The sequence below is a fragment of the Porcisia hertigi genome, chromosome 35 (assembly GCF_017918235.1).
Source record: "Porcisia hertigi strain C119 chromosome 35, whole genome shotgun sequence".
In the NCBI taxonomy this organism is placed as follows: domain Eukaryota; phylum Euglenozoa; class Kinetoplastea; order Trypanosomatida; family Trypanosomatidae; genus Porcisia; species Porcisia hertigi.
In genome coordinates, this window is record NC_090594.1 from 438,222 (window position 1) to 460,540 (window position 22,319).

At 50.7% G+C, this 22,319-nt stretch overlaps 2 protein-coding genes across 2 annotated transcripts; both read left to right on the top strand.

Annotated features, from left to right (window-relative positions):
- Positions 1-2,318: 2,318 nt before the first annotated feature.
- On the top strand, positions 2,319-3,731 carry JKF63_01097 (uncharacterized protein; the record flags this gene model as incomplete). Its single annotated transcript, XM_067897146.1, has 1 exon — positions 2,319-3,731. One exon carries the CDS (start codon positions 2,319-2,321, stop codon positions 3,729-3,731), a length of 1,413 nt encoding a protein of 470 aa, XP_067753303.1.
- A 7,386-nt stretch (positions 3,732-11,117) lies between these two features.
- On the top strand, positions 11,118-12,056 carry JKF63_01098 (uncharacterized protein; the record flags this gene model as incomplete). The annotated part of the gene is made up of 1 exon (XM_067897147.1): positions 11,118-12,056. One exon carries the CDS (start codon positions 11,118-11,120, stop codon positions 12,054-12,056), a length of 939 nt encoding a protein of 312 aa, XP_067753304.1.
- Between the last annotated feature and the right edge of the window lie 10,263 nt (positions 12,057-22,319).

A 22,319-nucleotide genomic window follows, 5' to 3' on the forward strand; every position in this document is an offset into this window, starting at 1 on the left:
AAACACACAGAGACTCGGGACAAAAACAGTGAGGGATCTCTCAGTCATTTTCAAGTGTATCTCTCACACATCGTCAAGTTAATAAAGGAAAAACGTTCACAGGAGGGAGAAGGAAAAAACAAAAAGACGTGAGCCACAGAAACCACCCCAGCAACGCAACGTAACGCAGCAATCAGCAACGAAATAAGGTGTGTGTGTGTGTGTGTGTGTGTGTGTGTCTAGCTCGTTCTCCTTCTCTCATACTCCTACTGCTTCGTGTTGTCCCTCCTCCTCTGTTAGGTGAAGTGGTTTAGTTTCTCGTTTGGGGGCACCCCGTAGTGTTTGCCTGCAACCCCCTCTTTCCCCTTTCGCCTTTGTTCTCACCGTCCCATCCAGCTTCTCCCTTTTTCTTTTCTTCGTTTCTATTGTACCTTCGCTTACCAGTCAATACTCTGAAAGGAGGGGGAGTAACTTTTGTGTCGGTGAAAGAGGAGCTCGTTTGTTGTCTTTGGACGGCCGGCCTGCCTGTGTGTGTGTGTGTGTGTCTTTTTGACGTTCTTTTTTTTGCCCTCTTTTTTTTGGGGGGAGGAGACGTCCGTGGTGTAATACATTCGCATAAATATATAATATTACAAACATATAATATATATTTATAGCTGAGTTGTGACTTTGCTTTGCTTCGATTTCCTGTTTAGTGCTCTCTTTTTTTTTTGTGGAGTTGGATCTGTATTTTATAGTATCGGCTGTTTCTCTAGGCCCTTTTCCCCTTCAAATTGTGTGCGTTTTTTTTTCCCGTCGTTCTTCCATTCCTCGACCGATCTTTCCTCTTGGCCTTCCTCAGCGTGCACTCGTGTGTGACAAGAAGAGCCACTTTGAGTAGGCGAAGCGTAGCTCCATCGCCTCACCTTTTTTTTAGGGGAGGAGAGCTCTTTTTCTCGGTTAGACTCACTCCCACGCACGTGCAACCTGGGTGTATCGGTCCGCATTCCAGTATTTTTGCCTTCTTGCGTCTCTTGCCATCTGTGCCCCTCCGTCTCTCGCTTTTTTTGTTTGTTTTTTTCGTGGGGTTTCTCTCTTGTGTACAACCTCAACGCTCACACACTTTGTGTGAGAGCGAGTGTTTTTCTATTTTTTCTTCTCTTTTTTTTAAAGTCACACACAAACATATCAATCCACATATACGCGCATATATATATATATATATTTATATATACATACACCCACGCCTCCAAGGGGGAAAAAAGGGTGTAGAAAAAAAGAAACCGAGGCAGTGTGTGTGTGTGTTTGTATATATATTTATAAATATCAAATAAAAGAGCGTGCTCACAGCATCTTTTTTTTTCGCTTAGGTTATTTTTTTCCGTTTGTTTAGTGATAACATTCACCTCTTTTTGTCTTTTTTTTTTGTGTGTGTGTCTTTGTGTGTGGTTTCTCGGCTTTTTTTCGAGAACCTTCTTCCCTTACGTCTATTGAACATTGGTCCCTCTCCCTGTATTCCTTCCCCCTCCCCGGCCTCTCTCTCTCTCTTAATCTAATCGCGCTTTTCCGTTTTATTATTATTGTTTTGTTTCTCCTATTTGGGCTTTTTTTTTTCCTTTTTTTCCGGCTCTTTTCCCTCCCCTCCCCTCCCCCCCCCCCCTCTCTCTCTCTTGTGTTCACTCACACCCCCGCTCTCCTCGTATACGGCACACACAGCCTCTACGCCCTCCCGTTCTCTCCTTTTTCTTTTTTCCCTTTCGGTCGTTCTGACTCTCATACAAGTGTGGACAAACACACACACACCCACACGGGATACACAAGAAAAAAAAGTACAAAACTTTGAAAGGATTGTTTTCTACGGGAAAAAAAAGGTGCCCAGCACGCACGAACCATACAACCAAACAGTATTCTCCCCCCCCCCCTCCCTCCCTCCCCCTCCCTCCCCCGCTTGTGTGCGTGTGCTCCCTCGTTTTTTATTTATTTTCCCCCGTTTTTGAAACGCCCCCATTCCCCCCCCCGCCCCCGCCCCCCCCCCTCACATTTTCCCTTCTCTTTGTGTTGATTTTTTCACCTTTTTCCTCCCTCCTTCTTTTGATTCGTTTCTCTCTCCCCCTTCTCTTTCTTTCTGTTTTCACTTGCTCACCCCACTCCCACCCTCCTCCTCTTCTCCCTCCTTTTATTACTATTTGTATATATTTGTATATATGCCTCCCTCGAAGGACGCCACCTCGACGAAGACCCCCACCCCCGCGGATACCACCAAGCCTCAAAGTATTTCACTAGCGACTCTGCAAAGTCTTCCTGTGGACTTGTGTTTTGGGGGCATCTCAGCCGACCTTTCTGACACCCACCGCCTCGAAATGTTTGAGCAGCTTCTGCGAGACGCCGTCAGTCATTCAACGAACCCGGCCCTTAGTGGTAACAGCACAACTCAGCCCCCTACCATGAACGTGATTCACCCACCAAGTGCATCCCTAGCCGAACAGCATCAGGACATGCCGAGCTCCAGAAACAGTGGAAGTGACAGCCTCACACACGCTAACTGGCTCACCGCCACATCCCCGGCCAGTCAGCAGCTTTGGCAGTGTGGCGCCAGCGAACGCTCGCCAGGCTGCACCACCATCGCATCGATCGGCTATATGGAAGCAGACATGTCTCCGTCGTGGCAGTCGCTCTCGAACCAAGAGTCCCAGTACACCGCCCCTGCCTCTCCTGCCGGGGCAGTTCCAGACAGCAAAGTCCTCAAGACCGCTGATGGCGATTCCAGCAGCCACCACAAAGACGCACCCATGAAGACGGCAACACCAGCTGCCAGCGCCGTGCCAAGCAGCAACGCGAGCTCGCACTACAAAACGAAGCGGTGTCGTCACTTTGATCAGTCTGGCTGGTGCCCGTACCAGCACCGCTGCGTATTTGCCCACGGTGACCGTGAGTTCACTCTTTACACGGCCCAAAAGGGCTCCGGGAACGGCAGCAAAGCCGATGACAGCAGCCCAACAGCCTCGCAGCTCGTGCGTGAGCACATTGAGCGCAATGTCCAGCAACTTGTAGAAGAATACGAGCTAGCAGTCGCCGAGGCGGGCGCCAAGGCTGCCGGGAAGAATAACAACGCCGGCGGCCCTCCCGCCGCCCATGGCCCTCGAGGCGCACCGATGGACAACACTGCCGAGGGGCCAGCGATGACCATCGTGAGAAAGTTGTCACCCACCCAGCCCCCTCCTCCTCCTCCTCTCCTGCCCGCTGCCTCGCAACACCACACATCGAATGTGCACCTCCTCGCTGCCACCCCGCTGGCCCCTCCGACCATGCTGATGAACGGTGCATCAAACTCGTTGGCGCAGTTCCAGGTTTCGCATCCGCAGTACTCACAGCAGTACCACGCACACCACCAACAGCCTCCCATGCTCAACCAGCATCCCCTCATCATCTCCACGATGAATGGGGCCCCCGCAGGTTCAACATTCCCCATACTGGCGCCAAACCAATCCTCAGTGCCTGCCTCGCAGTCTTTCCACGCCCTCCCTTCGTATCAGCAGCAGCAGCAACAGCGGCCAATGATGTTCGCGATGCCGTCTGGTGCGCTTGGTGTTCTCCAGGTGCATCCGCACCAGCAGCAGCAGCAGCAGCAGCAGCAGATCTACTTTGTGGAGGCTCCCTACTACAATGTCATGGCCGCGAACGGCGGCAACGCTGGGGTGCCGATGGCCCCCGCTGGCTACCCAAGTGTGTCTGCTGGACCACTCAACGGTATTGTGACTGCACGCCTCGTATGACAGCAAACATTGACAAAGTCAATACGGACAAAGCGATGAAGAGCCCGAAGAAATCTTTGCCAAGTATGGATGAAGATGCCCACGCACACCCAAACGCAGATGTTGCGAACTATAGGGGAAAGCGGGGGGGGGACCCAGAGACCAGGGAGAAAAGGCAATCTCAAAGGGATTCTATTCGTCACCCTCCCCACCCCCCCCCCCACCCCCACACACAATTCTATTTATTTTTTTCTCTCCTACACAGATCATGTTGCTTTCCTTGTATTGAGTCTGTGTCCTCCTTTGTCCTATTGTCTTGAGTTTTGCGTGTTGCCTTCTTTTTTGTAGTCTTTGCTTTACCCCTTGTGTAGTGTGGGGGTGTGAGGGTGGAGGCGTGCTCGTTGCGCTACCACCTCTCTCCTTCCCTCCTGTAGCTTTTTGATGTTCTTTTCTTTTTGTCCCTCTCTTCCTCCTCCCTTTGTCTTGGTGCGCTTGTCATATTTTGTTTTCTTGGTTTTGCCCACCCCACCCCCTCCGCACTGTGTATAAGCGTAAATCCTCCGTATTTGTCAAAAATGAGGGAAGAGGGATGGAGAGAGGGAGGGGGAGGGGGAGAGGGAGGGAACTGAACAAAGCTTGAAGAGTAGTGAAACAAAGGGTGAATATATATATATATCTATATTATGTATATATATATATATGCATGTGTATGTATGTTTGTATGCACATAGTTTTCTTTTTTTTTCCCACGTGAAGGGCACATGTAATAAAGGAAGGAGGAAATAGGAATACGCATGCATGTGTATGTATGTGTGTGTGTGCGTGCGCGCGCTCCTATCGCATCAAGGCGCCAATTTTAGCGAGAATAACTCAAACGGGGATGGTGTACACACATCCAGCGTAAAGAACTCTGAAGGAAGTGCGGCTACATCGCGGTCGTTGAAGACGGATCGTCTCCGCCGGTGAATCACACCGCTCGTCAAACAGGAAGGGGGGCTCCTCTCGCCTTTTCTCTCGCAACGTTCTGCGCGATCGGCCTAGGAAGTACTGGGCTGAACAGCGCGCGTTGGCCCACGCGGCTCACGCTGAGGTTTCTACCCAAGTCTAAAAGTCAGTGCCATTCGCCATGCAAATGTCGGGGAGATGGTTTAGGTGCATGTCGGATGTGCCCGCCATGGCCACGGTGCATGTACACTTTGAGGTCGAACGAGGTGGACCTCTTGGTGCCGGCTTAAGGGCGACGTTGCCTTCTGGAAGGGAAAAAAAAAGAGAGACCTGCTTGGAATGGGCCTACCACATTGGTGTGCCGCGACCACTGAGACACCCCTGTGAGTGTGTGTGTGTGTATGTGCCTGTGGCTCTGTGTGTGCTTGTTTTTTTAACCTTTATACATGTGTAGGGAGTCAATGTTAGTATCCTCGTTTGTTCTTTGCTCCTCTTTCACTCTTGATGGTTGTAGCCGCTGCGTCCCACACGTTCTTGCTTGGTCGTCTACATAAAACTGTTTGTATTCCTGTTTTAATTGGATCCCGTTCGCACACCACTGTTTGACGCTTTCTGTGCCCTTTTCAGCTTCTATTATTTTACCCCACAACACCGTATCATCACCCATCTCTTCTCTTTCCCTCCCCTTTGTGTGTATGTGTGTGTGTGTGTGTGTGTGTGTGTGAACCTCGTTTTATTTTTTTTTGTACGTTCGACTTCAGGCTCTCCTCTCTCCTCCTCCTCCTCCTCCTCCTCCTCCTCCTCCTCCTCCCTTCCCCCACCCCTCCTTTCCTATTTTTCCCCTTTTTTCCCTCTGAGTCAGATTAGCCTCATGAGCAAATGTAAGGGACCACATTTCTTTCGCACGCTCAGCTGGAACAAAGAGGGGGAGGGCGGGGAAACGCCCTCCTCCCTTTCTCCTCGGGCTACCCGCACACACATACACACACTGTAGGTGTCTGTGTGCTGTATGTTTGACACTCTGCATTTCTTGCTGGTGCACGTGTGTCCGTGTGTGTGTGTGTTTCGTGGTTCTAAATTTTTTTGTCGAATCCCATGGTTTTTCTTCTTATCAAAATCTCACTCCTCTCTCTCCCTGCGCCTCGTTCAAGGACGCGCAGCGAGTGCTTTGTATGTGCCTCTGCCGATTTTTCTTTCACGCACAGACACACCCACACATCCTTTTTTGTTGCTGTTGCCTTTAGCGGTCTCCTGTGTAAATATTTGCTGTGTTTGCACCAGGGGGGGGGGTACAGGCGACGTGAATCTTTCTCTGTGTGTATGTGTGTGTGTGTGTGTTTATATAATTTTTTCAAGCATCGTAGACGCGTCGGTGTCTTTGGACCCGCCCCCCCCCCGCCCTACCTCCTCACCTCACACGTTCTCTCATAAGCCGGCACCAAACCCGATCGTCTTTTGTTACTTCCGACCGTGGAACTCCAGGTTTCTCTATTATTATTATTTTTTGTGAGGGGGTGATGTCTTTTGCCGTACGTGAATGTGGGTGTACATATATTTGTTTCATGTTTTTTTTTTGGACATCACGATTATGTGAATCTGCGTGGAAATTGTTGTTTTTTTTTTTCGAGGGGGTGAAGGTCGAACCTCACCTCTCCCCTCATTGTTTGGGTACTCTCTTTTTTTTTCAGGGGGATGGCTCATGTACTCTGGCTATCTTTCTATGAGAATAGGAACGCGCGAGCTTCTTTTGTCCGTGAGGGGTGAGAGAAGTGTCCCGTTTTTTCTTTTCCTCGTCTATCATTACAGATGGAGTCTCTCACTTTGTCGGGGTCTGTTGCAGTCTTGTTTCGGAGGCGGAGGGACCTCCCTTCCTCCCTCCCTCCCTCCCCCCCCAATGAGATGATGATGTACTCGTGTGTACTGTCTGTTTGTTCTCTTGATATCACATTCGATAGGCGCGTATGTCGTTGAGGGACGTTTCCACCCCGCCCCCCACCCCCAAGAAAAAAATCGATATCCCCCCACAATTTTATCAGGATATATATTTTTTTTCGATGAATCAAGCCTCGGTCTCTTTTTCCCATAATATTTTCTGTTTCTGTGTGTCTGTCTGTGTGTTCATTCTCTCTGGTTTTTTGACTCCATCGTTGGACTCCGTTCGTAAACAGCTAAATGGCTCTATCTCAAACCCTTTATTATTTTTGTTGATGTTAGTCATGATTCTTTGAAAGATTTTTTTGTGTTCATGTGTCCTCTCTCTCCTTGCCTGATTACCTCTTCCTTGCTGCTACTGTGGGGTGTACGCGTATGTAGCGGGGTGGAAGGGAAGTCCGTATGCGTGTGTGCACGTCTGCACCCCCTAGTCCTGTCCTAGTATACCCCCCCCTCCCCATCCTCGCCGTGTTATTCTGATTGTTCCCCTCCCCCCCCTTTTTTTCATCGCCGGTTTGCCGCACTGTGCCCCTCTAGAGTTTTATTCCCCCTTTCGGGTGAGGGGGAGGGAGGGGGGGTCGTCTACCATCCCTTTGTCCCGGTCCTCTCGCTTGACTTCCAGATGTCCGTATCAAATAATGCTCCTCCCCTGTTTCTTTTTATTCCCAGCGCTGCCACTCCGCCCCCCCCCCTCCCCTCCTCTGCACGCATTACTCACTGTTAGAGCGGACCCATCTTCGGGGAGCCCTATCCGCTATTTCTTGATTTTCCTTCTCACTCCATGTTCGATGCACACTTTGTGTCTAAAGCACGCACGCACACGCACACTATTTCTGATTCTTTATTCTTCTTTCACTGGAACTTACTCAGACCGACAACATACAGAAATGCACCGCACTCAAGCATTCCTCGCCATTTGCCTCCAGGAGGGACGGGCCGCAAGGGACGAGAGAGGGGGGAGGGGGGGTACTTGCGTACGAGCAGTGCACCTTTTCGTTTTCGATGAGGTAGGGGGGGTGGGCATATCCTCTCATCGCTTTCGCCCCCCCCCCCTCAGCATTCCTTTGATGCGGGAAGCGCTTTTTTCTGGGCTGATTTGGCTCTGGGACTCTCTCTCTCTTGAGTTTGCTTCTCGTTTTGTTTTATTAACACACTCCTCCGTTCCCCTTTCTTTTTTTTCTATGTTTCCTCTCTATTGGTCTGATTGCTTGCCGTGCAACCAGAGCTTAGACGGACGCGCACACATACACATGTACATGAATGCGGAACTCGTCGTCATCATCATCTCTCTCCCTCTCACTCTCTTTGCGAGAGGTTGGATTGTTGTTGGCGCCACTATTTTGTTTCTCTGCATGTGACTGGAAGTAGGTGTGCCTGTCTGTCAGCTATTGATGGGGGCGCTACGTTGTGGTAGGGTGCACCCTGTACAGTTTTTTCCCCACACGCTTCTCCTCATGTTCCCCTCCCCAAAAAAAAATCTCGTTTTGCTCTTGTGGTCTGGAGTTCTGTGCGTAGTCTTTTTTGGTTTTATTCTTTGACCGGCACCGATGGTTCCCCTCTCACTGTGGCATCTCCGTCCACTCTTCAAAACCATGTATATCTGCTTCAGCCAGTTCTCGATAAAAGGAAGGCCGATATCGTGTTACTAGAACGCGAAGGAGGAGGAGGGAGAGGTCATCTACAGAAAAGAGCAGCAGATAGGAGGGACGGACCACCACAACCCTCCCCCCCCCCTCCAGTCACCACGAAGACTCGTGTGTACGCGTTCTGGTGCGCGCGCGCGTTCCTCCATCAGTACCCCTTTTGAGTGTTCTCCCCCCCCCCCCCCTCCTCACTATTTTTTTTCTTCTTCCATGTTCATGCGTTTCGTTTCTCTCGCCCCTTTCCTGTGTGTGCAGGTGTGTGTATGTGTGTGTGTGCGTGGAACGCCTAGTCACAAGCTTCAACTGTGCCTCTTCAGTGGAAGAGGCGAAGAGGACGAGTGTTGCTCATGCACGCGTTGATGAACGACACTCGCTGCAGCACCTGGTTTTCTTTTCATGGGTGAGGATGGAAAAGGTGGGTAGATGTAGTGGATTCCTGACCTCGTTCCCTTTGGGGTATGTAATGTGTGTGCCTGGCTACAATTATGCGTGTCCCCCATCCTCCCTTCCATCCTCCCCCATCCCTCTCCCCCTTTACCGACCAACTCCCCCCCCCTCTCTCTCTCTCTCTCTAGCTTCTCCTTCCCAGGCTGCGCATCAATCAGGCTGCCCACGTCCTCCTCTTGCTAACTCCTTTCTGTGTGTTGCACAGGCGTGGTATCCTTTCTCATGGGCACATTCTCTTTTATTTTCTCCCTGTTGTTTTCTGTGTTGCCCTTCTAACGCGTTATACCTCGCAGCTGTTAGGGTACACACACAGACACACACACATGCATATATATATATATAGCGCGTGTGTGTGTGTGTGTGTGTGTGTTGTATAAAGAAAAAGACCTGTGCTCTCCCCTTCTCCCTATTCCTTCCTACACCACACCCTCCACCCCACCCCTCGTCGACTTTTATTAAAAGAGATCTTGGTATCTTTTTTTTTCTTTGTCTCCCCCCCTCCCATTTTTATGCTTCGCTCTGCTGCACGTTTTGCGATGCTATTTTCTATCCCCCCGCCCGCCCCCTTTTTTTTTCGGGTAGCGGCAACTTCAAACGTCGTTATGCGGCCAGGGTGTGCACTCAAGACGCATACACTGACAGAGACCCCGCCGGCTCGAAGACACACACACACACACACACACGTGTGGAAATGATATGACTCCTTTGGGGGTAACGTATGAACTGACGTACAGGACAGTCGGGAAACACAGTGCAGTGTAGTACATATATATATATAGTGTGTGTGTCTATATAGAGAGAAAAAAAACATGGAAGCAGTTAAGTGACCAAAAAAAAACGTCATGTTAGTGATATAGCGATGCACCGTCATTGGGAACGTTCGCACTTCGCACACAGACGCACGCACGCATAGGCATAGGCACCAGGATACCGAATATACTTGAAGGTATATGCAGGGCAAAGAGTACCGCGTTCTACAGTAAATGCTGGCGACTAACACAATGCCTTTGTATTCCCTCTCCTCTCCCTCTCCTCACCCTCGCGGTTCTCTCTCTTTCCAAGTGAGAAGGCCACTCAGCACGTCCCCCCCCCCTCAAAAAAAAGAGAATACATGTATATATATAGAGAGAGAGAGACAATACCCATGTACACATATATGACACACACGCATCTTTTTTTTTTCACTTGCCCCATTGGTAGCCTCTTCTTCCTCTAATAGAGAGCCACGCTGCCTTGACTCTACCTTGGCGCTTCACCTATATATTTTTTTCTGTTCCAAATACCTCTTCGGGGATTACTCCCGGTGTCCTTCTGGTTTCCTCTCTATTTCCCTCGACCATGTCTTGAGAGAGAGTCCCCACCCGGTGACACACTGAGGGTTGGAGGGACAAGTGGATCCTTACTCCCACCCCCCCCCCACCTCTCCGCACCCCTTGGCCTACCGCGAGGTGCCAAACATTCTTCAAAAGAGCGACAATGAGACGGGCAGCAGCAGCCCCCGCCTACACGACCATCTACTTTCTGCGCACACCGAAGTGTCCCCCCAAAAAAAAAACATCGGCACCGCCCCTGTTGGAGGGGGGGGGGTGAGACATGTCTGTACTGGTGACTCCCCAAAAGTTGGACGCCACCCGGAAGCCTCCACGGGACGAGAACTACATTGCTCTATATCGCCTCGCCAGAGGCACCACTGGTGGAGACGGACAGTGTAGACGCTCAGCTGCTGTACTAAGAATACCGCCGTCTTGTGATCTACGCACGCTTTCAGAGGGGGGGGATCCACGGCAGTATGCTGTCCTCTGCAGAGTGCCTTCCTCGGTGCTTCCATAGACTCAGAAGGTGCGGCTGAGCTTGATGGACTCACCCTAAGTGCTGAGTTGCATTTACGATCCCCCCCCTCCCCCCTTCTGTGAATTGTACACGCAGACAAACATATGTATGCATGCGTCTGTGTCTGTGTGCGCGCACGTATGTCTGTTTTCTTCGGCCCTCTCTCGCGCCACCCCCCCCCCGCCTCCCCCAGTGGCGCCTTCACATGTGTGTACGCGCACAGGCGAACAGGGAAAGGAGGTGACCTATATGATCAAAAGTATCATGGCTCTCATAAAAAAACTTTCTCACCTCTTTTCATCCCAACACCACTCCTTGTCGCGCGCACGTGTGCAGGTAAGAAGAATAACCACAAACATACGCACTTACTACTCGCCCCTTTTTTCCATCGAACTTTCCGCTCGGACTTCCCCCACCGATCAGCCCCTCCCCCCCCCCCGCCCGTCCCTTCCTCGCTCCAAGACTTGTTACAAGACGCAACTATCTGCCATCCACAAGTACACTGGCCACCCTCCCCATTTGAGCTTGCGCTCTTTATTTGTGTCCTCTCTCTCTCCATTCGTAGAGGAGAAGCACAAAAAAAAACAAGAGGAGATCGACATATTCAAGTATGACGAACCAGTCACACGTGACCATGCCCAAGCGCAACAGCGCTTCGGGGGAGCAACACAAGCGCACCTTTCACGCTGCCGGCGACACCGAGGAGGAAAAACGCATTTTTGCTGGCCGCTACAAGACAAAGATGTGCAAAAACTACGTGGAAAAGGGCGAGTGTCCATACGATGTGCGTTGCATGTTTGCCCATGGTGAAGATGAGCTGCGCACCATCAATGACAACATTCGCGACGGTTTCATTACCGAGGAGGCTATCAAGGACTTCCAGCGCCACCAGAACCAGGCAAAGCGCCGCGCCGCAATGACCGCCGCCCGTGAGCACCACCATCACAATCACAGCCACAACCGCAGCCACCCCGACAACATGCGTGCCGCGCGCAACCGAAGCGTGTCTGGAACGGAGAAGAACGTGAGTAATAATGAAGTCTATCGAAAGAACCACCACAACAACAACAATCTGCGTATGCGCAAGCAGCAGGAACCTGTATCCATCCCCCAACCTCACCAGCAGCAGGAGCAGCAGGAGGTTCAGCCGCAAAGCACGATGACGCTGTACTACACCCACAATCCGTATATCTTTGACCTCATCCCCAGCGAATCGCGCCTGTTTCCAGTGTATCACGACATGGTTGAGGAGGGCTGCTGGTACGAGGATGAGCCGGTACCTGCACAAGAGGACTACTACTTCCCGTCTTCGGATATGATGATGCCGCTTGCGCCGAGCGGATTGACGCAACAGTACCCCCAGTATCCACACCAGCGGTGCGGCAAGCAGCTCGAGATGGTTGCCTCTGCCAGCAGCTACAGTGGCGAAGAGGCCATGTACAGTCAGAGTGATTCCTCGCCTAATTCGGCGTACGGCCCCATGGCACGCTGCACAGCTGCTGACCTTCCCAGCAGCCCCGACATTCCAATGATGGTGATGGAGCCCTAAAAGAAGAAGGAGTGGATGTCATTGCGGAAGACAAACAGCATGAAAAAAGAAAAATAGAGAGAAGACCGTGCGCGCGTCTCCATTCTTACGAGTTTTTTTTTTTGGGGGGGGGGGATGGCTTTTCGGCTACCCCCTCTAATAAAACTTTTTTTTTTCCTCTCCGCTGTTGTTGTTTGGTGATGGTGTTGAGGGGTGAGGGTGTGGTGGTGGTCCGTGTACGCTTACGGATCTGTGTGTGTGTCTTTCACAAGCACGCATGCGCAAACATACACAGACACCACTCCACTCCACTCCACTCCCCCCCCCCACACACACACCAGCTCATTTCTTCCCTATACCAACACCACCCGCTCTCCTGCAAGGTTGGGGGATCCATGGAAGAGCAAGAAGGGGGTGTATAAACGCCAAAAGTAACACGAAAACGACAAAGGATAATGTCTCCCTCTCTGTTTCTCTGTCTGTGTATTTCTTTCTTTTTTCCCCTCCCTCCCTCCCTCCCTCCCCCTTTTTTTCCCCCTTTTCCTCTTCTTTATTTTGCTCGTTTTTATTGAGTTTGTTTTCCCCTCTCCCTTTACGCAAGCTGCATGTCGGTGTGTGTGTGTGCATATAACAAAACAAGTTGTGTGTGAGTACGTTTTTCGTTCTCGCCTTTTGTTGTTGCTGATCCCTCCCTCCCTCCCTCGCATTCTTTTTCCTGTCTTTTTTTTTATCCACCTACGTTGTCGGGGTAGTGTCAAGGTAGAGTTTTTGTGTTGCGTGTATCGCCTGATCGACTCGTGTACATTTTTTTTGTTGTTGGTTTCTTTTTTCCTCTTTTTTTCTCTTCGTTGCACTTTTCCTTCTTTTTTTTTGTCTGTTTGTTGCTATTCAGCGTTGTCTATCGGTCCACCTCCTTTCCCCTCCCTCGCTCTCTCCCCGCCTGTCTGGTAGGACTTATCTGTGTGCTTTTGTTTTACGTTGCTTTCGTTTCGTATGCATCGCTTTCTTCTCTCTCTTCCACCTCCTCCCCCCCTTTCCTCCCTTTTCTGGTTCTGTTGCGTACACGCTGACAACGTGTCTTTGCTCCTTGCGCCCCCCCCCCTCTTTTTTTTTTTCGTTTTGATGCTTCCCTCTGGGAGGGGGAGGGTTGCCCTTTCCCCCTTCTTTGCTTTTTGCTTCTCTTCGAAAATAAAAACTGGATTCCCCCGCTTTGCTACGTCTTTTTTTTTTGTCTTCCCTCTGACCTCCCTCCGACCTCCCTCCCTCCTCTCCCCCCCTCCGACTATCCTCTTAGTCGTTCGGGAGCGAGTGCCTGTCTGGGTCTGTCTGGGTCTGTCTGTGTGTGTGTGTGTGTGTGTGTGTGTGTGCGGGCAGGAATGTGGTAAAGATGCGTAAGCGATTCGACACTCATACACGCACATATGTACACCTCCCTGTACACACTCCGTTCCGGGACCCCCTCATCCCAGTTGAGATGCACACGATGTAAAGAGTGGATGGAAAGGCGGTAACGCCCATGCAGGAAGCAATGCACTCCTCTGTACGGTGTCAGTGTGGTGGATGTACACTTCTATATGGTCCCACGAGTGCGCACAATGGTGTATACTTCTATACATTTGTGAAAGGCGCCGCAATACCGCAAAGCAACAAGCGAAACAGCGACCCGCGCACGCGAAGTGTTGCCACCACCACCCACGTCTCATCCTCTGTGTTTTGCTCTCCTCTCTATCGCTCTGCGCTCTAGATATGATCGCACAGGGGCTTGTGACGTAGGGGGGGAGGGGGAGGGGGGAGGGGAGAAGGGAACAGGAGAGTTAAAAAAAAATGTGGGAAGTATAGCATGTCAAGCAACCCACTTTGTTCTCTCTTTTTTGAAAAAAAGATCCCCGCAGAGAAAGAGAGGGGGAAAAGGGTGACCCACACCCGTACGTCACTGACGTTTACCGCCGACTTGCAAAATGGGAGTTTCTTCCCTTGAACGGAAAAAATTTGCTCCGCAAAAAAATTGAAAACAAAAACAAAATGGAAGTGGAAGTGGAGATGTTGCAAGAGGCACACGGTAATAATACGAGAAAAGAACTCCAAGGGTGCAGTTTTTTCTCGACTTCCAACAAGAAATGGTTTTTTTTTTGAATGAGGAGCTGGGCAAAGAGGGGAAGGGGGGCGGGGGGGGGGGGCGATGAGGACTAGGCGGTGTAACTTGGCAGAGAAATGCGATGGAAACAGAAAGGAAAGAGAAGCTTCTGTTGGTGTTGTTGTTTTGTAGGGGTGGGAGATCTGTGTAAATACATGAATGCGTGTCTGTATCTGCAATAGTGTCCGTGTGAACGAAACATCACGAAGTCACCCCCATACGCACAACTATCCTCTCTTGCTATTTCTCTTTTCCTCGTGTCTGTCTCCCTGTGCGCCTACTTACATCGCTCCAGGGTGGAGAAAGGGGGATGGACTTCAGCTGCCATCAAATAGAATGTAGAACTCTTACGGGTGGATGGCAAGGTGCCGTTATCCCTCCTTTCCCGCTCTTATTGCCCTGTGTTTTTTCTTGTCAACCTCTACTTGGGTAATTGCCCACCCGCCCCCCCCCCTCCCTCCCCCTCCCTCACGCTCTTCGTTGTCGATACTGCTGTTGTTGTTTTCGTTTTTCTTTCTCTGATTTTTTTTGATTTCTTGAACATTTGTTGTTGTTTGTCCTTCTCTCCCTCCCTCCACCCGCAGCCTTCGTGGCAATTAGACACGAATGTGGACACGAGTACACACGCACACACAACTCCCATCTCACGCGTATGTACATATATGTCTATGTGGTAACCGCGAGGCGAACTCCAAGACAAAAAAGGTTCACTATTTTCGTCCCCTCCCCACCCCACCTGCATGGGACCTCTACCGCCGCAGAAGTGCGTGAACCTATGCCTCTTCAGGAGTAAGAAGGCTCTGATTGTGTTCTCTGCTCTTTTTTGTTTTCCCCTTTTTTTTCAAATTGAAATTTGATGACAGTGAACTCTGTGTGTGTGTGTGTGTGTGTGTGTGGCTATGTGGACATGCATCGACCCACACCCCCTCCCCCTCCCCCTAATCCTCCGTAGTAGATGATGACCGAATACGAAAAAAAAAAAAGAGCCCACGCGTCCTGGGATGAAGAGTAAGCCGCGTCTTTCTTGGCTACGCCTTTGCCTCATCCCTCACCCCAACACCCTCTGATTTGGCACGGACGTACGTATGTGTGTGTGGGGGGGGGGGGGAGGAAAGAAATGAGCTTGCGTGTTTGTCGGTCCCCTTATCCTTTTCACTTCTTTGCACACACACACACACACAACGGTTAAGTGTTTGGGTGTTTTCTTTTTTCCTGCTTTTTTTGTCTCCGTTGCTTTCTGCGGTTCGTTCGTTCGTTCGTTCTCTCTTTTTATGCTATCTGAGTCTCTGAACTGCTTCGCACACATGCGCAACCCCTGGTGGGTGAATGTGATGTATGCGAACGGGTCTGTGTGTGTGTGTGTGTGTGTGTGTCACCATAGCTAAATATATATATATATTATTCCTGTTCTTCGCGCGCACACGCACACACACTCCCCGTGTTACCACTTTTTTATTATTTTCCCTGTGTAGTTTTTGTTTTTAGGTTTGGGATGTGTGCACCGTTTCGCCTTTCATCCTCCTCCCTCCCCCTCCTCCCCCTTTATGTTTTGATGCATGTATGTCTTTTGTTGCTGTTGTTCGCTCCGCATTGGAAAGTGTTCAAAGCCTGGTGATGGCTGCGATTATATGATCACAAAGGACAAACCAATAATAATTTTTAAAAAGACAAGACGAATCGGAGATTAAAGAGATGAGGAAGGGGGAGCCGCAACTCCATGGACAACGACAAGAGGGGTTTTGGAAAAACCAAGCACACCATGAAGCTATGTTCAACTGATCAAACCAGTGCATTATGCGGGGACTGGCCGACACACACAGACATACGCATGCTCAGGCCACCGATTGTTGCTGTTAGGAAGTCAGGCAAGCAAAAACAACCGATGAATCACTGATGTGACAAAAGAAAAAAGAAGCAGAAATGATATTGAGGATTTGAAAAATGGAGTCGAAGAGCAAATTCGTGAAGAAGCGCTTCTTCGTCTCCCCCCCCCTCTCTCTCTCCCTCCCTCCCCCCTTAGAGATGAGTTACAGGGAGAATGAAAAGAGGGGGAGGGGGTTCTGTATGCCTTTATCTTGGCTCTTTCCTTGTGTATGGATGTGAACGTGGTTGAGTATTCATGCATATCGCGACAACAAAACACACACACGCACACACACACACACAAGGCAAGAACTCCAAGGCCACCCTTCCTTCCAGGGGGGTCCTCTTACCCTCTTTGCGTTGTGTTCTCTTTTTTCTTAGTCACGTTTTCCTTTCATGTGGACCTCCCGTTACTGTGCTGCCTGGTGTTCTTGTGCTCCTACTCAATCCCACAGACACACGTACACCATCTCTGTCGTGAGAGGGCCCTCTCACCTCAGAAGTCTTATGTAACTGTCGTGTGTACGTACGTCTGCCATGTGCGCTCAGTACAGAGCTTGGTATCACCATCTCCGCCCCCGCTCCCCATTTTTTGTGGGTACATACACTCAGCTCAATCGCATGGAAACCTTTTTTCGCTGTCAGTGTATTGGATGTCAACTTTTGGGGGGCTTCTCTTTGAGTAAGAGGGGGGTGGTCCTTACCTTTCTGTCTTTTGATTGTTGTTGTTCTGACCGGGATGCCCCTCCCCCTTTTTTTGGTTTGTTTGTGACTGTCTGTTTCTCTTCCTCTCTCCCCCCCCCTACTCCCATCATACCCCCGCATGTGTATTTTGTGGGGGGGGAAGATGAATGAGCACGGTGATTCATTTTTTTGTGCGCCTCTTTCCCTCTTCCCCCCCCCCTACATGCTGCACTCACTAGCGCACACACACTCACACACACACATTTGTGCGTGAGTGATTGTGGTCGTCGCTCGTTGATTTAATGTTGCGCTCTTTCATTGTTACGCCGCTGGCTTTTTCTCCCGTTCTTTTGCCTGTTGTATGTGGCACCAGTACATGTTATCGCCCACTGCCGCCTTCTTCACTCCTCCACGTCTGTTCTGTATTAAAAACGTGTGTACATATATATATATATTGTCTGTGTGCGTGTAGGTAGTATGAGGTCAACTCATCTCTCCCCCTTCCTCCACACCTCATCCGCCCGGGGCCCATGCATTGGACATAGAATCGGGATGAACAGTTGGACTGACAAGGAAGACAAAAGGGAAAAAAAGAGGATGTGGTTGTGTGGAGGGGACGGGCAGACGGGCGTGTGCGTACTGAATGATGAGTAATATAGCCAACACACACGCGCACCACCGCAGTCCGTTGGGAAAGAAGACTCTGAACATGTGAGAGAAGTTGCTGCAGTGATCCCCCGCGAACCCCCCCCCCACCCCACCCTACCCTACCCCAGCACGTCAAGCAGGGAGGACACACGTGCTGTGGAGAGCAATGGAAAAACTCGGAATGAGGACAAGATGCAACACAAGCGCGCCTTTCTTTCATTGGCCTGTCATCTTGCCTTGACCCCCCCCCATCCCTTTTGCAGTCTCCCTCGACTGCCACTCGCCCGCCCACCCCGAAAAAGTCTGGCGGCGACAAGAAAATGAATGAAAAATGAACTTTTTTTGCTACTGCGCTTTTTTTTTTCATATCGCGCCTACCCCCGTTCCTCCCCTCCCCATTCCACCACCCTCAAAGCCGCAATTGCCAAAAAAAAAAACAAAGGGGGCGTTGAGAGAGGAGGGGGGGATCGACAGCACGAAGACTCAGTGGGGGAGAGTGAAAAAAAAAAACGGACTACCTGACAGATGGCAGTGTCGTTTGTGTGAATAATGGAGAAAAATAAAAAGAAACATGAGGGTGGTGGAGATACGCCGTTCTATGACATGCAAGAGAGCAAGGAGAGAGCAATGCGGGAGGGATCCATGAGAATGAGGAAGAGTAGTAAGATACCCTAGCTTAATGGATCAACAGCAACAACAACAACAACAGAGAGGGACATGTATCTAATTGACATGGGGGAAGGAAGGAGGGAGGGGGGACGACTATGGATGTACGCTTTTGTCTTCAAGATCGCTGCTGCGTCTCATCTGTCGTGGATCTTATCCCTCACCCTGGCGCCCGATTTCAATCGTAGTCGATAAAAAATGCACTCGCATGAAACTTCTCCGTTCTCTTTTAGAGCAGTTTTCTCGAACACCCTCTCATATATTGTTGTTTTTTTGCGTTACGACTCTCCTTCTTCCTTGTGTTTCCTCTTTTTCTGGGTTACGTATGTGTTCCTCACCCACCCCGCACCGCTCCCAGGGATGACAGTTTTCTGTGCATCTTCATCTCTACTTGCTTCGTGTTTTTTTTTGTGTGTTGCTTCGGTGACTGCCCTTCCTTCTCTCCTCTTTGGTCTACGTTGGAACTGCCCTCTCACCACCACCACCACCCCTTAATGATAGGCCGATCCCTCTGTCTTTTTTTTTGGGGGGGGGACTTTCATGTTTTTCTTTTCCACCACACCCAGTCTATTCATTTCTTTTCACACACACACACACACACACGGACGGACGGGGAAGAGTACGAGGCAGTTTCTACGGGGAGTCCGCGGTGCGGTGCGAAACAACGGTAGATACGCCCCCACAGAACTGACCGACTTAGACATGTGAGTACGGCCTCCGCCTCAGACCCTAGCTGGTTCCTCCTCCTCCGTTTCACGGGTGGACTCCACAACAGTCCTCACTCACGTCGGTCGCCACGCGAAAGGGGGCATCTCTCGGGGCCAACACCACCGCTCAGAAATGGGGAGACTGGGTGAAAATCATTCAAGTCTGGTTGACACTGTGCCCGTCTCATGGAGTGCACAGGGTCTTACACACTATCGCAGGTCGTACTGAAGAAACATCACCTACAACCTGTTATCCGCAGCGGTGAAGCACTCTGACTCACGTACTCGGCAGAAACTTGGATCCCGTCACCACCAGAGGTCGTGTGGCATTTGCAGGGGGGGGGGGATGGGGTACTGAGAGTTTTGCTCGACTTCCCCACACAGTGGGCCACTGGAGCCCCCTTCTAATACTCTACACGGAGGTGTTCTGTGTGTAATCAGAAAAATGCAGGACATAAAGAGCGCACATCAACCAGGAATATTCTGGGGGAGGTGATCGAAAAGAAGCAGACAACACTGGTGCCGAGTTACGCATTTTATAGAGAGTGTTGTCCGTGCGCGTGTCTGTGTGTGTGTGTGTTTCTTGGTGAACCCCACTTTTTCTCTCTCCTTCGTCATAACACCCGTCACTGTCGTTTGTGTGTCCCTCAAGCTTTTTTTTGTCTGCTGCCTCATCTCTCTGGTCTTATTCCATCCCTCAGCTGGGATCTATATATGATATGTATATATTTGTTTTTTAGCCCAACCTCTTCACTCAGGCACACCTAAACCGATTGCGCGGCTCGCCTCTCAGGTAAGCTCGTCGGCGTGCGTGTGTGTGTGTGTGTGTGGTTTGGGTGTTCTTCTCTCCAACTTTTGGTTCCCCATATTGTTTCCTGTTGTTGTTTTCTGTTCGATATCGTCTCTCATGTTTCACTTCTGCCTCTGTCCCCTAACCCCCTCCCTCCACTTTTACATTTGCAAATATACCGCTTTGTTATTGTTGATTATTTGGATAATTGCTCCCCTCTCCCGACCTCTTTCGCTTGTTTTTTTTTTTTCACTCATCAAGCACGCGCACAAAAACACACAAATGACAGCGGCGCCATGTCTTGTTGTTTCGGTATTTAATGTATTTTTGTTCCTTTCAAGCGTTTCTGCATTTTTTCATTCCCTCCCCCCACACACACACACGCACACGCACACCCACGCTGTACCGTCGTCTGACTCGATCACGCCACTGCCACATCTGCCATCCAATCATCATTACCACCTCGCCCTCCTTTTTATTGCCCTTTTTCGCTGCTCTCTTGCGTTCTACTTGTGGGGAGGGGTTTCACGTTATCTCATTCCCCATCCCCCCTCCCTCCCCCCTGTAGAGCGCTCATCTTTTTGGCAAATGTGTTTTGTGGTGGCTGGTGTGTGCTTTCCTGGTCAGGCGCGGCCCCCCCCCCTTCCCCTCCCTTCTCGGTTCACCCGTAATCATTGGTGATACATATATAATACATATATTATATATATATTATATATGTATATGCATACTCTGATTGCCATTCACTCGATTTCGACCCCAAGCGCTCTTTCTTTTCCCCTTTGCTTCCTTCACTTCCTACTACCTGTGCGTAGTAGGTCTTTACAGGGGGGGAGGGGGGAGGGAGCTACTAGCGTGTGTGTGTGTGTGTGTGTGTGTGTGTTTGTTTGTATGTTTTTCCAGCAGGTTTGCTTCCCCTCCCCTCACCCTTCTATCTCTTATGCGCTGCTCTCTCTCCCCCCCCCCCCTCCCGGGGCTCTCTTTTCTTTTTCAAGGTGGATCTATTTCTTCTCTTGAGTGACTCTCTCTATGCTTTAAGTGTACCGGCCGCGTTTAGTGTGTCGAGTGCAGCCCCGTCGCTCCTCTACGTGCCGCTCTTTCCCGATGTTCTTCATGGTCGTATAGGTGTGTGTGTGTGTGTGTGTACCCAACACGAAGCCCTCTTGTGCTTTGCACTTTATCTCTGCTCCCGCCTACCCCTCAGCGTGCTGAAGACGCTAAGGCACAACCTGTACTCGCACCTGCGATCAAGGGGATCACACACACACACACACACAGGCCCGTCTGCTGCGGCGGCGAAGGCAGACACATTAGTCAAGGGAGGGGGGGAGAGAACAAAAAAGAAGGGGGATGTTTTTTGTCACTCAATAGTTCGCTGTGAAAACCATTCATCACCAAATACATACAGGTATACATGTGTATTATGCTACCTGTGCTGACGGCGACCTTGAACGTGTGGCGGCCTCTGCGAGACGCGAAACGGTGGGAAGAGAGGATGACTAAAAGCCCACATCTCGGCAGACGCTGGTGTGTATGCGTACGCTTAAATGCACTGCCAGACGTAAAGGAAAGCAAAAAGAAAAAAATTTAGGGGAGAGCTGCTACACGTGCTCACTCTCCGCACACCCCTGCAGGACGACAAGTTCGCTCTACTAGTGGTGATGCAGCGGCAGAAGCATAGTTTTGGGGCAGGTGCGTCTTGGGCCACACGTGCAGCACCCAAAAACGCACATGCGCTTTTTCCCTACTTATCCTTTGTCCACCCCCCCCTCCCCCCTCGGGGATCTCTCTGGGCTCTCGCGCACCGCTCTCGAAGGACACGTCAACCACAAGCACACACGCACGCACATATTAAATTTATGCCGCACCAATAGACACACTATGGTGAAGACTTGCCTTTGGCGGTGAAGCTGCACGCCCGCTGAACGACATATTTACTATCGCCTCCACGAAAATAAATCCATGATATCCCTCCCTCCCTCATCCGCGAACGGATGCGACATCTGCCTTTTGGCAACGGTGTTGGAGGCCTCTTGCAGGGTCGCTCTCAATCAGTTTTTGTCTGATCGCACCCCAATGCAAGAATCCTTTGGGGGGAGGCCGGTGCAACGCAACCAGGGTAACATCCCTCTCTCCATTTTATCTTACGTGCAGCTCAATAACTAGACGGGCGGCGAACTGTATCCCCAACGCTGTGGATGATCAGAGCCCCAGAGAGCTGCCGTACCCCCCCCCTCTTTGGGACTCTGCGCAAATGCCAGGCAGCAGCATCCAGCTCCCACGGCGAGCACAAGGGGGGCTTCTGATCGCGGGGATAAGTTTGGACTCATCGAGGGGCAGCGGGAAAACTCATGGCCCTCGAAAAAATGCCCTGGAAATCATCCACGATGGGGGTGACCCTCAGGCGACCTGAAGAGAGTGAGACGTTTTTTCAGGCAGGTTGCAGCGCTCTTGAACAAACGGTGCAACGACTTCTGCCGACGATCGATTGCACTGAGCCACGGCAAAAAAAAAAGGCCCACCTAAGCCAGACGGTCGTCGTAGACCCGACGCGGTGTCTGCTCCATTGGGCACATTGCATAGACGGCAGAAACAATCAATGCAAAACTGAACCCACTCACCCCACCCCACGCCTTGAACTCCTTTCTCCCTCCCGCAAACGAAGAAAAAGAGGCATTCACACGCATATCCGCACACGCGCCCCTCATCATTGTGCAGCGACATCACTTTGTGGTCTGCCTACGCCATCTCGGTCACTAAAGTACTCTTGCGAGACTCCCTCTCATTCCTCC